The sequence below is a fragment of the Montipora capricornis genome, chromosome 10, assembly GCF_036669925.1.
Source record: "Montipora capricornis isolate CH-2021 chromosome 10, ASM3666992v2, whole genome shotgun sequence".
NCBI classification, from domain to species: Eukaryota; Metazoa; Cnidaria; class Anthozoa; order Scleractinia; family Acroporidae; genus Montipora; species Montipora capricornis.
The window spans coordinates 19,419,388-19,439,387 of NC_090892.1; the positions used below are offsets into that span (position 1 = coordinate 19,419,388).

A 20,000-nucleotide genomic window follows, 5' to 3' on the forward strand; every position below is an offset into this window, starting at 1 on the left:
CATAAATAGAGACAAAGAAATTACAAATCATCCTGGGTTAAAATCATTTTAACCTGAAATCAAATATAACCTTAACATCCCGAAGTTACTGATCTACAAGTTCCAATCATAAATAAAGATAAAATACATGTTCGTGTAACAGGATGAAATAATGATGTTTTGTATAAATTAATCATTTTATTTCAGGTACATAATGACAAGTGAACACACAATGGATGACACTAAAAAGTTTTTTGAGGACCATGATTATTTTGGACTTCAGAGCAGTGACGTTATTTTCTTTGAGCAGCATACTCTCCCCTGTTTCAATTCTGAGGGGAAAATAATTCTGGATCAACCAGGGAAAATTGCCAGAGCCCCTGGAGGGAATGGGGGCCTTTATGAAGCACTGCTTGATGAATGTCGTATTGACGAAATGAAGCAACGTGGAATAGAGTATGTTCATGTTTATTGTGTGGATAATATTCTTGTCAAGATGGCTGATCCTGTGTTTATAGGATTCTGTATTGACAAGTGTGCAGAATGTGGTGCAAAGGTAAGGTATTCACTAGTACCTTTACATGACTTTACTGTGGCTGTATTTTCATATCTTTCTACGACTGTACTTGCAACAACTGAAATAAAAAGTGATAGCTTAATTAAAGTGCTACCATGACCAAAAAAAATTATTTTTGTTTTTCTTTGGATTTCAAAACTATGTGAACTAAACAGTAAGTGACTTAAAAGTTTCAATCCATGATTTAAAAAAGATACCTGTTTATTTTAACTTGAATTGTCCTATTTCATGGTCCGCCATTACTTACTTTAAAATATTGAGAGAGCTGGATCGAGGAGAAAGTGATGTCAAAGACTCAATAGTTTAAGTGCTATGCGTGTGTACGTGGCTGAATTAATATGCAACGTGGGAGTTTCGTGCGATCAGACCTTTAAACTCTATATAATAAGCTGTGTTCACACACTGAAATGTTAAGCAAGTGAGTCAGTTTTCCTTAGATCCCACTCTCTGAGGTCAGTTTGGAACGTGAGTAATGGCGGATCATGAAATCCAAACCTTACACTCAAAGTAAACAGCCTTTGGATAAAAATCAAAGCTCAAAAATTTTCCAGTCAAGCATTAAGCAATCACATTTTCAAAATGTGGAGAAGAAAAGTGATTTTTTTGTCATGGTAGCACTTTAAGTTTAATAAAGTACGGTACACTTGTGCCACATAAAAAGTGATTGAAAACGTTGAAGCTGGAGTTGCATAATATAGGATTGACCTATTATGTTTTAACTTTCACTTGATCAGAAGGCAAATTGAGAGAAATATAACTAAAGGGCCTGCTTTTATAATAAAAATACAGCTACTTCTTATTTTAGTGCAGCTTTTCTCCCTCTATCTTTTTTCAATTTGTCAGGTTGTGGAAAAAACTAAACCGGAGGAAAAAGTAGGGCTTGTAGTCAAATGTGATGGAAAATTCCAGGTGAGCACACAAACATTACAGCTACAGTGCAGCTTAGAGATAAGTGTACAATGCAGACGCAAAACACATGCAGCACTCTCCATGTGCATGTGTGTGTGCAAAACATTCATATCTTGTCTTTTGTTATTCATGGGCATTACAGTAACTGTAGATTTCTTTTTATTCCATTGTTCAATCAAACAACAGTAGAATGTTATTTAACAGAAACAGGTACAGTGAATGGCTGCACTATAGAGCAGTGGATCAAACCTCTTGTCTCTGAAATGAAAACATGTTATATATACATGTACCTCTGTTTGAGTTGAAATGAAATAATACCTTTTGCTAGTTGCATCACACAACAATAAACACAACATTTTCACAAATCTACTGTACTTACTCAGAAGCTGCAAAAGAGGAAAAAAATTAAGGTAGTGAAATGAAAACAACATTAATTTTATCAGCCACTCCGACCCCTTGAGGCTTTTTCAGAGATTTCATATGTAATGTTCGTCATGGGGTTCACAAGCATTTACAGTATTGGGAAAAGGATGGATGCCACCGTGGTAGTGTTGTGGTCTGATCTTACTCTGGACAGTCCCCCCAATCTTTCTGAAACAGTTAGTTGGTTAAAACATCCGGCCAAAATTATTTTAATTTACTTTTGATTGCTAGTAAGGGTTGTGAGAGCCCACAGTTTATGCTCGTTATCTGTGATGACTTGAAAGTCTATCCATTAATTTGTAGATGTAATACTGTAAAGTTGCATCATTACGTTGTGACAAAGGTAGCACATTCACTGGCCAGGGATGGAACCTACATTGTATGACTTCTTGCTTGGTAGTGTGTAGCTTCCCACCCAGACATTCTTAGTCAACGGTGCTGCCTAAGAAAATTTTCTGGGAGCCCTTCGGGCTTCCAACATTAAAAGTTAGTAGCCCGAGTGATTTTTTCAAGAGCCCAGAATTAATTAATTAACCAAAGACTGCCTTTCCCCCCCCCCCCCCCCCCCACTTCCGGCCAAAATCAAGTGGTTCGGTTTAGTTACAATTAAATGAGATGTAAAAGTGCCACAGAACATGATGACTCACCTAAAACTGGTGTGTACCTTACAAAGCATTTCGCGGTATATATGACTTGTATTTGACCCAGAAATCTAAGTACAAACTGAAATCGTAGCTAAGTTGTCACGTTTCGCGATTTTTAATTGTGTCAAGTTTCTTTGATACGCACATGTCTTCTGACAGGCATCACTCACAGCTATTTTAGTTTCATTTGGGATCAAGCTATTTCAGCTACTTTAATTCAATTCATAGTTTAGTCTTTCAACGTTATTTTTATGTCGGAATAGTAACCTTCCACGATCCGATCGTATCACGGAAAATACATGTTTAATTGTATCACTGAAATGACTATGTAATTCCACCTTTACTCGACTTCCGAATGACAACACGAGAAAGAAAAAAGTATTGCTTACCTGTTGCGAGCGCTCCATTGGTGTTATGGGACAAAAAACAAAATAAACCTTCAGCAGTTAACGCGGGAAAATAGAGATTCGCACGTGCGGCACGTTAAAATGTTTGGTATGTACTATGGTGCAGACATCACCAAAACGTGAAATATTTTCTTTCAGCATTTAATTCAAGGTTAAGAAATCACATTACAAATAATAATATACCACGTTTTACTAGTAGGCTCTTGAGAGCCGCTGGGATGAACATTCCTTTGTTGCGCAAGTTTAACTTCCCTTATGTATGTAAATAAAAACAGAGGGAACGTATGATAAGATCGGTTTTCCATATTTGGGAATCACAATGCAACCCAGTCTCCGTGCTCTACCAGGAGGTAACGCTACGAAAGCACTCAGCAATGTTATTTTAATGTTAACATATTTACAAATCAAAGAGTCATTTATTTGTGGAATTAGCTTGGCTGCCATCTCTCCAACCATATAGCTTTTTTCATCGTTTAATCTCCAGCAAGAAAGTAAAGATGAGTCACGTTGTGACAAGTTTGGCGCCCGTTCGGGCTACTCGTTCAGAAACTTGGTCGCCCGCGCTGGCAAGTAAGGCGACCAGGCGACCGTTAGGCAGCAACCTTGCATAGTGCTCCGTCATGCATTCCTCCCCCAGGAACATCTGCTGAAATGAAAAACTACTTCCATTTACTGACCGTTTAACCTCTAGTTAAATAAACCAATCAACATTGACTAATAATTATCGGGTTGTGGATAGCCAATCACATGCTGCCAGAAAGAATATCATACAAAACACCAGTTTATCCAAAACTGGAAAACGGCCTCTGATTGGTCGTTGGTCCACGAATGGAAGGGGTTTTTTCGTTTCAGCAGACATTCTTGGGGAGGAACGGGTGACAAAACCCTAAGAACGGCTGCATTGGGGGCTACACTGTACAAAATAGGTAATGCTATATTTCACCTTCAGAGCCAACTGTTTGGCATTAGAGATGTAGATGTAGGAAGTTCAGTAGGGTGTGATGTACCGCTTCACTGTGCTTTTATGCATTTTATCCTTTCTTTGTCTAGGTGGCAGAGTACAGTGAAATTTCAGAAGAAGTTCAACAGAGGAGAGATCCTGATGGAAAACTAACTTTCCGAGAAGGCAACTTAGCTAACCATTTCTTCACCATTGGCTTTTTAGAAAAAGTTGTCAAGTAAGCAATAAAAACAATGAATTATGTTTGATTCAAAGTGACAGAGATTGATGGCCAAGACTAGTGTTCGTCATTAACATTTTAAGCTAAGTAAACAAGGCCTTAATTTTTTAACCCATTGACTCCCAGGGGTTCCCCATTGACGAGTAAATTCGTCTGGCATTAGACAGAGTAAAATACATGTACTAAGTCTGGCCGAGTGGGAGGCACGGTGGCCTCATGGTTAGTGTGCTCGACTCCGGAGCGAATGGTCCGGGTTCGGGTCCTGACCGGGAACATTGTGTTGTGTTCTTGGGCAAGATACTTTACTCCCACGGTGCCTCTCTCCACCCAGGTGTATAAATGGGTACTGGCGAAGTGCTGGGGGTAACCCTGCGATGGACTGGCATTCCATCCAAGGGGGAGTAGAAATACTCCCAGTCACTTCATGCCATGGAAACCGGGCTGGCCAGTTTAGGCCAGTTTAGGCGTCAAGGGTTAAACAATATTTTTAATTTTAATAGGTGTTATAATTGAGAATTGAAACAGCTCAAACAGCATCCATATGGCTTTCCTTATTGTTTCTGATAGGCCAAGTTTTCTGCAATAAAGTAGTCAGCATAGTTTATTGATACAATAAGACCGTTATTCTCAAATAATAAATAGAGGGCATTTTATTGTCCACATTTGGAGATATACAAGTTGATCACTTCTTTCTGTACATTTTATTCAACATGTATTAATTTTGTCAGTCAAAGTTGGTTCCTATAAGATCGTATGACCAGGCATCAGATTCATTAAATTCCCGGTACTTTCTACTACATTGTATTTCTGCACTTAATTTTAAAGGAAGACGAACCAGGGATTAAAATTATTTTTTTATTTATCTTAAAGTTAATTTGTTTTGTTTTAATAATCTTTGTCAGAGTACAGACGGTAAATTGTATTCGAGGAAATAATAAAACACAAAATGATGTAACTTCATGACACCCAAGATGCCCAAAAAGTAGCAAAAATGTATATGTTGCAGTTAATTTTTCGTTTCAGTTAATTTTTTTTAAACTAGGTAATTTTTTCTTTAACTAGGTAATTTTTTAACTAGGTTTTTTTTAATCAACTTTCTAAAATAGGGATTTTTAAGGGTGTAGTTAAAAAACAGGTTTTTTAACTTTGTTTTTTAGGGGGTATGTAAAAAGAACGAAACTCTCCTCTTCTCCATTCTACTTGTCCATCTTCCCCCATTATCCATATCCTACCCCACCTTTCTTCACAGATCTATCCCCCCTTACCTTCCAGTTACCTCCCCCCTTGCATATCCCTTATGCCCAGCCCCTCTACAGCACTTCTCACAGACAATTCATACTTGTCAAGACTTTCCTTTTTACTTACCCGAACTTGAACTTGAACCCCTATCTCTGGATCTGCTGTCCACTCTCTTATCCACTTGACCACACAAGCAACTCAAGCAAACCTCTCATCATAATTTATAATGAAATATTTTATTATTCATCACAGGCCACTCTCGGTCCAACCTTTGATTTATTCACATTTGGACACTAGAGCCATGCACATGTTGTAAATCTTGTAGCACTGATAAAATGGAGGAGTCACGCCACTGCAATAGCGTAAATGAAATCAATTTCTATGGAGAAATACAGGAATTAAAAACTATAAGATGATTTTTACAGGAAGGTCACACATCAAGAAAGTAGCTCCAAAACGGGAACTGTTTCAAATCTTGTCCCAAGTACTCAATCGAATTTCTCACAGAGGACACAAGTGTGAAAAAGTGGCTTCAAGAAATTACGCAGAAATCAGCCAGCAAGTTGTTAACACAAGTGTTAAAATGTGCTTATTCCAGGCTTAGAAAGTGCCCACCAACCAATTGCAGCTCCAACATTCCTATCTTTGATAGAGATGTTAATGAATTTATATAGTGCATTTTCTATTAATATATTCAAATGCACTTTACAAGCAAGGGATCTATGGGTGAGATCAGACATCAGCATATATAGGCGCCGCTGGCAGCCGCTATCGGTCCATAAGTGATCTCACCCAGCACATGAATGAATGAAATGAGTCCTGAACGCAACACGTGGAGCTCCATGTCCTACTCTTTTCGAATAGTGTGTGGGTTCTTTTACGTTGTGAGACGGGGCGTATGGTTTATAGTCCTTATCCGAGAAGACTTGAAACTCTTAACCATTTGCAGATGTAATTACAAAGGCAGCACTTTCTCCCCAGTTATTTTAAGACCCTGAGTGTTGGTCCGGCCGGAGTCGAACTCACGACCTCCCGCATGACAGCCCGATGCTCAACCAACTGAGCCACCGGTACGCGGTGAATGGTAAAAGGACGCCATTTTACCCCAACAGTAGTTGCTTTTAGGAAAGGTAACTGACATCGAAAAAACATTCTGCTCAAGTAGTGACCAAGTTTGGAAAACTCCAATCACTTATTTCTCCCACTAGATTAGATGTGCAGCATGTAAACAGGCCATTTTGCAAAATGAGTAAACAAATTTTCTATCAAGATAAATTGAAGTTTATTCATATTGTAACAGTATCAAATAATATTGCCATTGTAACGTTATTATAATGTAGTTACTTTCCGGTAGTATACTGCTCTTGATAATTGAAAATCTGAGAGAGAAATATTTATCAATCTTGTATTAAACAAGTTATATTTCCAAAGGAATCATAAAAAATATCACTGTTGTTTCATTTCAAAAAGTAGTCCTTCTATGTGAAGAACAAAAAAAGGTTTAGCTCTGAGGAAGGGTTAACAATCAAAATGCCAGCTTTCAAATTTCTTCACAGTGGTCAATTTACCATATCAACTCACTTGATAAACTCTTTCCTTTACTTCATTTTCCCACCGACACAGCACCACAGCTTCTTTACAATCTAACCCCTTTATCCAACAAGTGAAAGAATGCTTTACTTCCAATAACCAGGGACCAATATTTTTAACCCAATGACCAAGACAACAGTTGTTTTAGACTACACGCTTCAGATAACTGATTACTCCAATCACTACAATACATGCCAATCCCTTGCATGGAATGCAGTGTCACGCACTTGCACACTGACTGCAGGCTAATCCTAACTCAGTTTTTGAAAGCTAACTATTAATTTTTAAAATGGTTGCTTAGACTTAAATACTGCTTATCAGTGCTAATCAAATGGGTGCTTAGACTTAAGTACTGTTTAATATCAGCAATATTTGTAGACAGTCTGCAGTTGTCTTACACCTCCTGGAATGCTAGTAAACTGTTTCAAATAAGACAGAGTGCATAACTCTAATCACTTATAAAAATTGAAAGCTTAACCCTTGTTCCCAAAATGTGGGTGGTGTCCCTAACCTTACATGAAAGCTAATCATTCTAAATTAGTGCTCAGTAACCCAAATCACTCAGCCGAGCATTTGACCCTAATCACTAAAATTTGTTGGCCTTTAATAGCACCAGAGAGACAAAGTTTACCCAGTTTTTGAAAAATTTACCTAGTTTAAAAAAAAAATTACCTAGTTAAAAAAATATTACCTAGTTAAAAATAAAATCACCTACATGTAGTTAGAAAAAAACTAACTAGTTGAAAATAAAATCACCTTTCACCTTTCCTTGGCCACCACTTTAGGCATAGGTTATAGGGGAGTGGAGGGGGTATACATAACCTGCCTGAACAGAGAAGGTGGCCATAGCTGAGTTGTTAGAGTGCTGGGGTCCAGATCCCCAGCAGACAACCTTTGTTCTGTAACTCAGCTCTGATGCTTTGTACATGTAAATTTAACAAATCAAAAGTGGTTCAGCGTTGTCTGTACTCTTATCGACAACGATATTCGTCATCACAGTGGTCCAAATGTTGTGGACTTATGAGTGAGTCAAATCTTGTACACTGTGTTGCCAGCTGCAAAGCCTTCAAATTTTGCTTTATTTCATGCTGAAATGTTTGATTTGAAATAAATGTAATATATATCTTTTTTCATTCCCTACTCTCCATCCTAAAGTTCATAACTTTGAGTTTATCCATAAAGAAAATGAGTGATATAAAAAAACATGTTTTAGTGGTTCTCATTTTTAAAAAATGGCTTTTTTTTTTAACCAACAGAGAACTGGAGCCTTCACTCAAGTTTCACGTAGCCAAAAAGAAGATACCATATGTGGATGACACTGGAAAAAGGTGTGTTTGCTACAACTGTATTAATAGATGATAATTACGGCTGTATCTTTCAAAATTTATCTGTATAGACTGATACGAGTCTATATAAATACAGTGAATCAGTAATATTGACTAACCACTCATAATAATAATAATAATATTAATTAATAATAATATTAATATTAATAATAATAATAATTATTATTATTATTATTATTATTATTATTATTATTATGAGATCTAGAAGGGGTTGGTCATATTATTTTTTTTACTGTGATAATGCTCCCATGTTCTGGTACATTTGTAAGTATGCAGCCCTTTCTCTGTGGAACATTTTTGCATTGTCTCGGTATTTTTCAAACCAAAATGACAGGCACTTGAAGAATCCTTTTGAAAAACACTGATTTATTTCACAAAGATTCTTCGTGGTGCTGCCATAAAATTGATAGATACATTACATGTAATGAACCCATTTCAGCATGAAATAAAGCAAATTTTGAAGTCTTTGCAGCTGCCAACACAGTGTACAAGATTTGACTACCCAAATTTGCACCACGCAATAAGATCTTTTGACTTGGAATTATTATTATACTTGTGGTGACAGAGATTTTTGTACAAATGTAAAGGTGTATAGTGAAATTCAAAACTGTCGAAAAAAGTCACAGTTTGGGACTGCCCTACATGATTTTTTTATAACCACCACACACGTGATGAGACCACACACATTGAACTGCTGTGTTAAAATGATGATATTAATATCATTTTGAGGTACTGATTCTGGAGATTTCTGATTTTGTCCTGTTACGTTGAGCTTTTAAATTATTAAGTACTCTAACTTACTTTATTATTTTCTTTTGTTTATCCTGAAGGATCATCCCAAAGGAAGCTAATGGAATTAAACTGGAGAAATTTGTCTTTGATGTTTTTGAATTCACCGAGTAAGTATCATTGGCTTTCTGAAGGTCGCTTTATTTTTAATGCCCAAAAGTCACGCATGGATATTGGATGCATATAGGAATGTGGGGGCTGTAACTGCTGAAAAAGTACATCTACATTTTTTGGCTGTCATGAATAACCGTATAAACAACAATATATGAACTGACTAATGTATAAAGGAAGATCAACTTTTTAGCATATGCGGTACATAATGACCAAAGGGTGAAGACTTTCTAGGATAAATAACAACATTTTTTATGTAAAAATGTAAATTTTAGTTTACTTTGACCTCATCTAACACTTCTGGTCCAGACTTTTGTACCCTATAATTCGTATCATTTTGCATGTCCTGTTGTTGATTGCATGACTTCCCTTATCTCATTTCGTGACATCCTCAGAGCCTGCGCTCTGCCTGCGGTTTTAGTTACCAGTCCCATGCTTCTCTCTCCACTCATAAAAGTCATAAAATCATATAAATTGACTGACTAATCTCCTTTTTTGCTGTTTGGTGACTAAATCCATATTTTCTAACAGTTTACTGACTAAATTTTTTTTTTTTGGCTATTTACTGACTACAGCCAGGCCCTATTGACACCCTCATGTAGAACACACAACAGTCTGCACCACCCACCAAACCCAGCCCCATCCCTAGCACCCATCACACTGAACTAGAAGAGCAGTGGAGAATCTACTATGTGCAGTAGATAACACAAAAAAGGGAGAGGGGAGGGGACATTAGAAAATGAAAGCTACACAAAATTCCCGGTATGTTGAGCAGAGGAAAACTACAAGCACATCGTGCAACTTACAATGTAGGTTCATGCATAGACGACATCAGAAATCTGCTGACCCAGTGATGGCTGGATTGCCATGATATGATGCCCAGAACAGACCACACTCTACGCCCATAACCACCAATGCCATGCCAAGCATTGAGTACACTTGCTCCTAGTTGTTACATTAACTATTTATAATTTAAGTTACATTTATTTTACATGTAACCCTTAGGCCAATAGTAAGTACATGTATATACATTATGTAAGTATATAATACAGGGGAACGGGCCACTATAACGAAGTGCCATGGAACCAAAAAAATAATTCTTTATTATACATGTAGCAGGGTCTTCTTTACAGCAAAGACCCTGTGACAACAAGTTATCTGGTTAATACATGTAGCAAAATATTCATTTTGGCGGGGTAGTTATTTTAATAAATAACAATTATCAAAAATTCAATACTGTACAGCTGTACATAGAAAACATTCTTCTTATTCATTTGATACCGTAAACGGTACTGTAATGCACTGACAGTCAAGACAATTCAACAAGAAACTATTTCAAAAAAAGAAATAGGTTTTCGTTTCTGTAATGGTAAGGGCAGGAGAAACGATAAAATACTGTAGTGTGGGTCACTCAGTTTGTCATATTTATTTCGCTTCGTCTATTGAAACTCTCTAGAAATAAAGATACATGTAATCACACCTATGACTCTCAGTTTGGTAAACGTGCGTTCTGTTAGAGCTAAAAGTGCTGATCTCCTGGAGCTTGTTTGTGATATGAAATCTGATGTTATTTGTCTGACTGAAACTTGGCTTACACCAGATGATGTTGCAGCTAGGAAACAGGCCACCCCGTCCGGTTACGCGCTGCTGGACCAGCCTCGCATAGCTTGAAAAGGCGGTGGTCTTGCTATCTTCTATATGGATGATCTATCAGTCAGTTGTGTGCGTGGTGGCGAGGTATATGGAAGTTAGTTAACAAACATGGACAAAGAGTGACTAACAGCAAGGTTATTATGACTGATTAAGAAGATTTTATGAAGATCTCTATGATAACAAGGATGATGATCTGCAATCTTTTGATCAGAGCCTAAACATGCCTTAATTATCAGATAATCATAGCCTCCATTGCAATGGACTTACCTACGCAGAATACTATAAAGCTCTAGATAAATTCGAAAATAACAAGTCTCCAGGCAATGATGAGCAGCTAACAGCTGGATTCTATAAATATTTTTGGCCAATTTTGGGGAATCTTTTGGTTGATTCTCTAAGGCCACATATATAAATGGCAAACTCTCAAATTCGCAACTACAGGCAATTATTCGATTAATTGAAAAGAAAGACAAAGATAGAAGGTATGTGGAAAACTGGAGACCGATTTCCTTATTGAACGTAGACTATAAGATTGGATCAAAAGCTTTAGCAACTAGACTCGAAAAAGTCCTCCCAGAGATAATACATGAAAGCCAATGTGCATATGTAAAGTGAAGAATGATTTTTGATGCTGTCAGATCAATCAATGACGTGATGGAGTACACAAAACTCCACAATATTCCAGGTCTAATGACAACTTTTGACTTCAAAAAAGCCTTTCATTCTTTAAGCTTGAAATATCTGTTTAACACTCTATGAAAAGCTTTTAATTTTGGAAATTCTTTCATTTATTGCATCAAAGTTCTTTACTCGGATATTTCAAGCTCTATTATGAACAATGGTTTTGCATCTGATATTTTTGATGTCGAGAGAGGAGTTCGACAGTGAGATCCCTTGTCACCATACCTGTTCTTTATTGCTCTTGAAGTCACCAATATATCTATCCACGGAAACAGTGACATCAAGGGAATCAAAGTGGGAAAACATGAGATAAAACTTAGTGTCTTTGCTGACGATTTGACTACCTTTGTTAGCAACACAAGGTCCTTTTTCTCGCTGAAGGGCCTCTTAGATAGATTTGGTGAAATTTCGGGCTAAAAATTGAATAAAGAGAAAACAGAAGCTCGGCAGCTTTCACGATTCGCCAGAGGATATCGGAATTGATAAGGTTAACAAGTCAATGAAAATTTTAGGCATTTATTTTACGTACAACTGGCAGAAGTTTCGGGAACTAAAAAATATAATCAAGTCTATTCAAAAGTCTATCAATGCATGGCGATGGAGAAACTTAACATTGATCGGAAGAATGCGCAATCCCTAAATTTGTTCCGCGCTTCTTTAATATCACTAACTAAAGAAATTGTCAAACAGGTAAACTCGGTTCATTATAACTTCATTTGGAATTCCGGTAAAGATAAAATAAAGCGATTAATCCTCATAAGGGACTATAAGAATGGTGGATTGCGAATGCCACATATCGAAACTCTCATTAAGATTCAAAGAATTATGTGCATGAAGAAATATCTGGACAGAAAGAATTTATTTGAAGCAATAAGTTTACAGTGTATGTGTATAAATGGAAAACCTTTGTTCAGGAAAAAAGTTCTTAAGAAAGGGTTCCTCACTGTGTGTGACATATTGTCTGATGAAGGTAAACTGAAATCCTAGGGTACATTACAAAACTATAACTTAACAGGTGCGGAGTACTTTGTTCTTATGAGTGTCTTTGATGCTATCCCGTTAGAGTGGAAGACTTTTAAAGGACATGCCAAATAACCTGCTGAGGAATAATGAATGCCACGATAACACTTTTCCCACCTCCTCTAAAGAGGTATATTGGGATCTCATGAGAAAAATTGAGAAACCCCCGGTTTCAAAATCTAAATATGAACAATTATTTCCAACACACGATCTACCTTGGAAGGATATTAATTTTATCTTCTCCCTAGAAGTGTCACGCTAGACTTTAAGTTGAGAGAATTTCAGTATAAAGTCTTAAGCAGAATTCTTTATGCAAACAAAGCCCTCCACAGATTGGGCATTGTAAATTCACCTGCGTGTACCTTTTATCAAGTAACAAAGGAATCCCTGAAGCATCTATTTTTACACTGTCCAACATCAAGCGTTTTTTGGCTTTCTGTAGCTAAATGGTTGAAGAGTTTCTTTACAACAATTAATGTTTAACAAGCACTAACATAATGTTTGGATTCTTTAGAAAAGATGTGCTGTTACTCAACCATATTATATGATTGGGTAAACAAGTTATTTATCAAAGCCGACACCTTAATATAAAACCTTCCCTTTCACTTCTTACTTGACGAAACTAAAAAATGCTAATGCTTTTCATTTAGAGTTTTTCATAGCTAAGCAAAATAACTCCATAGATATTCATAGTGCGAAATGGAAAGCAATGCTCCCTTTCATTTCATGCCTCTAATAGGCCATTTCCGAGTTCATGTCTGCCTCCTCTTCAAGGCGAGTCTAAGTGTAAAGTTTTAGTTATGAAAATTAGTTTTTATTCATATGTAAAGTAGAACTAATTACCATCACAAAAACTTTGCACTTAGACTCACTTTGAAGAGAAGGCAGACATGAACTCGGAAATGCCCTACATGTATTCGATTGTAAAAACTGTTATGTGTAGAGTACTGTATTGCCAGTATTACGTAAGTTACCTGTATTATAAGTGCTGTAAATATTGGAATTGTATTTAGAGTCTTTGTATTGTTATTAGCATATGTTAGCCTGTTTTACCATTTAAAAAAAATAAAAAAATAAAAAAAGAACACAACACAATGCTCCCGGCCAGGGCCTGAATCTGGACCACTCGATCCAGAGTCAAACGCACTAACCATGAGGCCACTGCAACAATGACCTGCGACCCTCAAATTGACTTAGGTTGAAACAACTTGATCTAGGTCCAAACAAGTTGACCTACAATTGTAGGTTGAAACAAAATGACCTGCAACATAATTTAAACATTAATTTTTGTGCTTTTAAAATGCAAATTTTACCAACTATTATTTTAAAGAAATAAATATTTTTGTAAAACCTAGCGTTATAGAGGTTACAACAAATTTATAGGAGAACTGCACAAATACTTCGACACTGTGAAATCCGAATGACTGTGAGGTGAGACTCCACTGAATATATACTGTACTGTAACTAGTGCAAATGTATTAGTGCTTTAAATACCCGGGCATGTACATGCAATTTGCATTAATTGCGGGTTTATATCACTTTATACTTTGACATTATTATAAAATGATCACTTGGAACTTCGGATTTTCATTTTTACTTGATTGTCTTATTTTTTGTCGCTATCAGCAATTGATTATTGATTGCAGTATTATAAATAGATTGCTATGAAAATTGTTATTGTTATTTTCTTGATACTGTGCTTAAAAATGTTATTAGGATGTCCATTCAAACATCTTTCTAAATGTAAATTAATTTAATTATTTTCACGTGAAATCTTGTTGCAGACATTTTGCAGTTCTAGAAGTTGCACGAGAGGAAGAGTTTTCACCACTAAAAAATGGCCCAGGATCAGCAACAGATAGTCCAGATACAGCAAAGAGGGACTTATGCGATCTCCATTACAATTATATCATTAGGGCTGGTGGAAAATTTGTGGACAACAATGAGTGAGTTTTTCTTTCATGTTTACATTCCACTTGCCTTCAATTAATAAGATCATTAGATTTATTTTGATACCTACAGTGTATTAAGTTATACCATTAACTTATGGTAGTGCCACATTGCACAGCCAGTGTGCACACAATTCATTGTTCGCATACAGTTTGTGGCACAGGTTCTGCAAAAATTCTAAGAAATGAATTGTATGTTGCAGTATAAGTGAATATGAAGTTGGTTGCATGATTTGAAATGTAATGTAGTGGTTTCATGCTCATGTACTCCACTTTTATTTCTTCTTCTTTTCCTTTTGGCTGTTCTATGTTAGGGGTCGCCACAGCAAATCATCTGCCTCTGCATCCTCTTCTCTTGTGCCAACTAACTTCACATCCTGTTTTACTGCATCCATAAATTGTCTCTTTGGTCTTCCTCTAGATCTCCTGCCAGGCAATTCTAACCTCAGAATTCTTCTACTGATAAATTCACTGTCCCTCCTCTGTACATGTCCAAGCCATCTCAGTCTGGCTCCTCTGACTTTATCTCCAAAACATCCAACATGCACTGACCCTCATCCTCGTCTCTCCCAATAGGACCTCAGCATTTCAACCTCTGCTACCTCCGGCTCTGCATCCTGTCTTTTACTCAGTGCCACTGTCTCTACACCATACAACATCTCTAGTCTCACCACTGTCTTGTACACCTTTTCCTTCATTCTTGCTGATACTCTTTACATTTCAGGGGTTAAAGGGTTAATGCCCTGATACAACTGTGCTATGTCTAATGCCAGATGATTTACTCATCAATGGGGAACCCCTCAAGATTCAATGGGTTAATGCAAAGAAGTAGTGAGAGTTTTATTAGGTTCAAATAATCTTTAACTTAATTTCATTTTGGGTAAAGGTAGGTAAAGTCTGCATACCAGCCAAGTGGCCCATCAGACCAGAGCTTTTCCCGGTTTCCATGGGATAAAGCGACTTGGAGTATTTGTACTCCCCCCTGGATGGGATGCCAGTCCATCGCAGGGTTACCCCCAGCATTTTGCCGGTACCCATTTATACACCTGGGTGGAGAGAGGCACTGTGGTAGTGTCTTGCCCAAGAACACAACGCAATGTTCCTGGCCAGGACCCGAACCTGGACCATTCGCTCCGGAGTCGAGCACACTAACCATGAGGCCACCGTGCCTCCCACTAATTTCATTTTGAACTTCATTGAATTGAATGAGAAAGAAATGGTTGCTATCTTGAGTCTCCTAGGAAATGATTCCTTGGTTGTTGTGAGTTTGCCAGAGTTGTTTGAACATATCCTGACTGTTAGTTTTAGTTTGGTGGCTTTGCAGTTACTTGTCACACGTGACTGACACCTGAATGCATTTGAATTTTTAATGCATGCTCAATTGTTGGTTTTCACTCGCGTGATTGATCAACAGCCATGTTTTTCAACGAAAACAAAAGAAAACTTTTGCAGAATAATAGAGTTAAATTCCCGGAGGATTTGGTCAGGGCTCCAACATGGCCGCCGTTTCTTTGTTTAGGGGCTCCAACATGGCGGCCGTGATGTCATGAGAAAACCGAGAATAAAGAAATTCAAAGCGGTTGGCATTGGGTCCTTCCTCTTCCCGACTAACCTTGGAAGATTGAAGGGCCTCTGCCAGCACGGTATTGCCTGGTATCCAAGACATGTTTCAAAGAGCTGCTATGGAAATTAGCAATCCCTAAATGCCAGGAGGTTCACACTTTTAAAGAGCCATTTCATTTTTTACTGAAAATTTAATATGTTTCTGGCAGACAACATGTAGTTTTTACCCAATATGTAGAGGAAATACTCATCATGAGTCATGGGAATTTAGACAGTTAAAAATTGCCATGCTGTTTTAAATTTAATATTGATGATGGGTGGTGATTGATTGTGCGCGAAAAGTAAAAAAAAAAAAGGCAGAATTGAAAAGTCGAAACTGGACTAGCTGCCTCATCCATTGCTTTGGATGAGCAGCAAACCAAAGAAAGTCAAAGCAGTTGGTAGAGATCCCTTTCTCATCCCGACTTATCGAGGAAAGTCAAAGGGTTTCTACTCGCAGGGTAACCAAGCCATTAATATTGGATATAATGCAATGAGTTGTTTTCTCTTTTTAGGTCAAGTTCTGTAGTTTGTGAAATTTCTCCTCTACTCTCATATGCTGGAGAGGTAAGCCTACATGTATATTGATAAGGTTTGAAAACTTTCCAAAGAAATTGCTATCTTCTATGATTTGAATTTGGTATCACTCTGTATATATGTAACATGCCATCGGGCTAACTGCATACTTTTATAACTTTCCCGGTATTGTTAAGAAAAGGTATCAAGTATATTTCAATTCCATTGGAGAAACTTCTAAATCATCTGGTTTTGATTGGAATCAATGCTGATAACAACAGTTTTACATGTGGATAACTACGGAATGTGGACTTGTCATTTAGAAATTCCTGTGTTTCCACTGTTGGTAGTCTAAACTCTTGTCAACTAATTGTCCTTTGGAATTCTTCCTTAAGGACGGTGCCTACTAATTAACAATATTTTTGCCCCGGTATGTGATTATGCAGGAAATGTAGATCTTAACAAGTGTTATTGAAATCCAAAAAGAAAATTGGGGGTAACCACGCATTTTTCAAAGATAATTCATGAATAATATTTGTAAAAAGCTTTAAAATACAAAGCAATGTATGGCGTTCTTTCTCAAATTGAAGCTTATTTATCTCTGAAAAATGCATGGTTACCCCCAATTTTCATTTTGGATACCTAGAGTACTTACGAAGATCTACTTTCTCCGGGTAGTTTTAAACCGCGCAAAAGTATCGCGTATTAGTAAGCATCACCGATAGGAAATCCGAGTATCTCAGGATGCGCAGAACGTATGCGCAATAACAATAGTAGGCACCGTCCTTAAATTGATTCATTGACTGATTGAATGACTGAGTGGTTGTTTAATTGGTTTATTTGCTTAAATAAGTGTACTTAAAATGATATTTCAAACTGTCTCTTTAGGGATTAGAGGATGTGGTTAGGGAGAAACAATTTTCAGCAAGAAATGTTGTGTACCTGAAGGCAGAGCTTGAGGGTCATGCAGAATTAAATGGTGAACTCCCTTGTAAGAAAGTCAGGGAAGGCTGATGGTTAGGTTTTTAAAAAGATATTATTTTAGTCTTATGATAATAATAGGTAGGTGTACGTAAGGGAATTTTCAAGGAATAGCTTAGGGTGGAAAAGGGGGAAGACATTTTGTGAAAAAATAGCGCTAGGTGCTGCCACAAATTTCTGGCACTGTTTTATTTTGGCAAGAGAAAGAAAATTAGAGTGATATTGAAAGTTTACTTGTTTGCAAAATCAAGTCAATCATCTATTATTTAACTGTAAATTATTAGACGTTTAGGTATAGGTAATATTGTTTAGTTAAAATTCATGTCTATTAAGTTTCGCGTAAACGACTTTCATATGCATGTTTAGACATACAGTACACTATGCCTGTTCAGGGAGTGCAGTATCTTTTTCATTCCTCAAATCCTCCAAAGATATTTTCTGCCAGATCTCCATAGTGCAGGGAAGGGCTGAGAGCAAAACCAGCTTATCTTGCTTTTACTGGGTTGTGAGATGAACTAGTGAAAGTCACTGGCCAAAAAAAAAGTACGAGCTGTTGAAGGTTCAAGAGAGTATATAATATTTCACTCCCTATTCTCAATATTATTTTTATTGGAATGAGTACGTTATGTTCTCTTGCCTAGAACAGCTTTTTAAGGACAATGAAACAAGTAAATTTGCTTTCTCCAAGCGTTTTCTTTTAGTTTGGATTCAATTAGTTGACAGAACTTTTTGTACATTTTCGGGAATAAGGTGTTTAAATGCTCGCGGCACTGAGCTGAATGTAGAACCCTAATGTTATAAAGGTCATTGCGCAAAATGTAATATGTAAGTTACGTAATAGAGAGGTTTTCAAACGAGTGTCTTAAAACTTACCAAAACCAAAGTAATTACTTTCGTCAATAAAAAAGGACGAAGACAATCCAGTAAATCAATCAAAACTCGAAGTAATTACACGTAACCGACACAAAGCGCGGGAAAGTGTGCACGCGCGGGCTACGATTGGTTTCGGTCTCACTTCTGATTGGTTGAAAAAGTGGCGCGAGAACTTTGAACCAATCACTGAATTACCAAAGTAATTCACTAATTAATTTCGATACCCAATTGAAAACCGCTCTATTACGTATGGGTTATTGACCAAGCGTGAGGTCAAGATGACTGGATATTGGCCAAGTTCTTTTTTTGCGTGTTTATGGACCGAGACGAAGTCGAGGTCCATAAACACGCAAAAAAAGAACGAGGCCAATATCCAGTCACCTTGACCGAACAATCTTGGTCAATAAAGGATTTATTATATGACTTAAAACACCAAAAAATGATCTTTGATCTTGCGGGACCAAGCGAGAAATCCCGAGCGGGCAGTATCGCTCCATCTTGCCCGCTCGGGTAGCCAATCAGAGCGCGCGATTTGGTTCATCTTGCCCGCTCACGGAGCTAGTCATATAATAAAGCATAGTTAATGCATGACCAGTCCCTCGATTAACTATGATTACAGCGAGCCTAGAGACAAGAAAACTAGGGCACTTAAGATGTTTTGCACTAAGCCCTTCCGTTTCAAACATTTGCAACTAGCAAATACATCTTGCTACATCATTCCCGATATTTTTTAAATGGATCAAACCGTGTTCATTAGTATTATTTTTTTGTGACTGATCTTTCTCGGTAACAGTATTTGCTGGCTACAATGCAAACTAATGTCAAGACTGAACCATTCAGAAGCCAGCAATACATCATTTGCCATATCTTGCATTAAGGAAATGATTGCAAGATGGTTTTGCATTGTTTTAAAATGATATTATTGATAGAAGACTTTTTAACCTATCTCAAAAAAAGTTATTATATGGTTCTTTTCAGATCCGTTTTTATTGGAATATCGTATTAATCAACTTAGGTAAAGTAGTAATATATTTAGTCACATGAGCATACTATATTGCAAAGCAATGCAATTTCAACAGTTCCTCTGAAAGGCTGGAAAATGCACGAATGCAAATTACACAATGTTGTGTATCGAGTGCACTAATAGTACTTAAAATTATTTTCAGTTTGGCAGATCGTACCAAGGACCAAAAGATTTCCCAGTAGTAAAACAAAATAGTACTTCGTTTGGTCGTGGTTATAGAAGTTTTTCTAACCAACCTTTAAGTGAAGTCAATGTAAAATCGTGAAAACCAGAGACTTCAAGAATTACATTTAACGTACTTTCGATGCTCAACAGAAAAGTGCTCTTGTCACTTTTTTTATATAGGGAAAGTTTTATTCTTTTGATTAAATTGAAGATTTTTATTCAAAAGTGGGATAAATTATTGCAATAATAATATGATTGTTTTGAAATTGGGCGTTACAAGAATTTACTGTTGTTCCATTGAAACTATGGACCGAATTCATATATGGCAGCCAATAAATGCT

At 37.0% G+C, this 20,000-nt stretch overlaps 1 protein-coding gene across 1 annotated transcript in view; it reads left to right on the plus strand.

Moving 5' to 3' along the window:
* Nucleotides 1–20,000, plus strand: part of LOC138018357 (UDP-N-acetylhexosamine pyrophosphorylase-like) — a 23,807-nt gene that overhangs the window by 2,580 nt on the left and 1,227 nt on the right. Inside the window, exons 2-9 of the mRNA XM_068864964.1 lie at nucleotides 187–535; nucleotides 1,400–1,465; nucleotides 3,990–4,117; nucleotides 8,206–8,277; nucleotides 9,126–9,194; nucleotides 14,334–14,495; nucleotides 16,616–16,667; nucleotides 17,505–20,000. The exon at nucleotides 17,505–20,000 is cut by the window's right edge and continues 1,227 nt beyond it. Coding sequence (XP_068721065.1) covers nucleotides 187–535; nucleotides 1,400–1,465; nucleotides 3,990–4,117; nucleotides 8,206–8,277; nucleotides 9,126–9,194; nucleotides 14,334–14,495; nucleotides 16,616–16,667; nucleotides 17,505–17,630 — 1,024 coding nt within the window. The 3' untranslated portion in view covers nucleotides 17,631–20,000. The remainder of the gene's footprint in view (nucleotides 1–186; nucleotides 536–1,399; nucleotides 1,466–3,989; nucleotides 4,118–8,205; nucleotides 8,278–9,125; nucleotides 9,195–14,333; nucleotides 14,496–16,615; nucleotides 16,668–17,504) is intronic.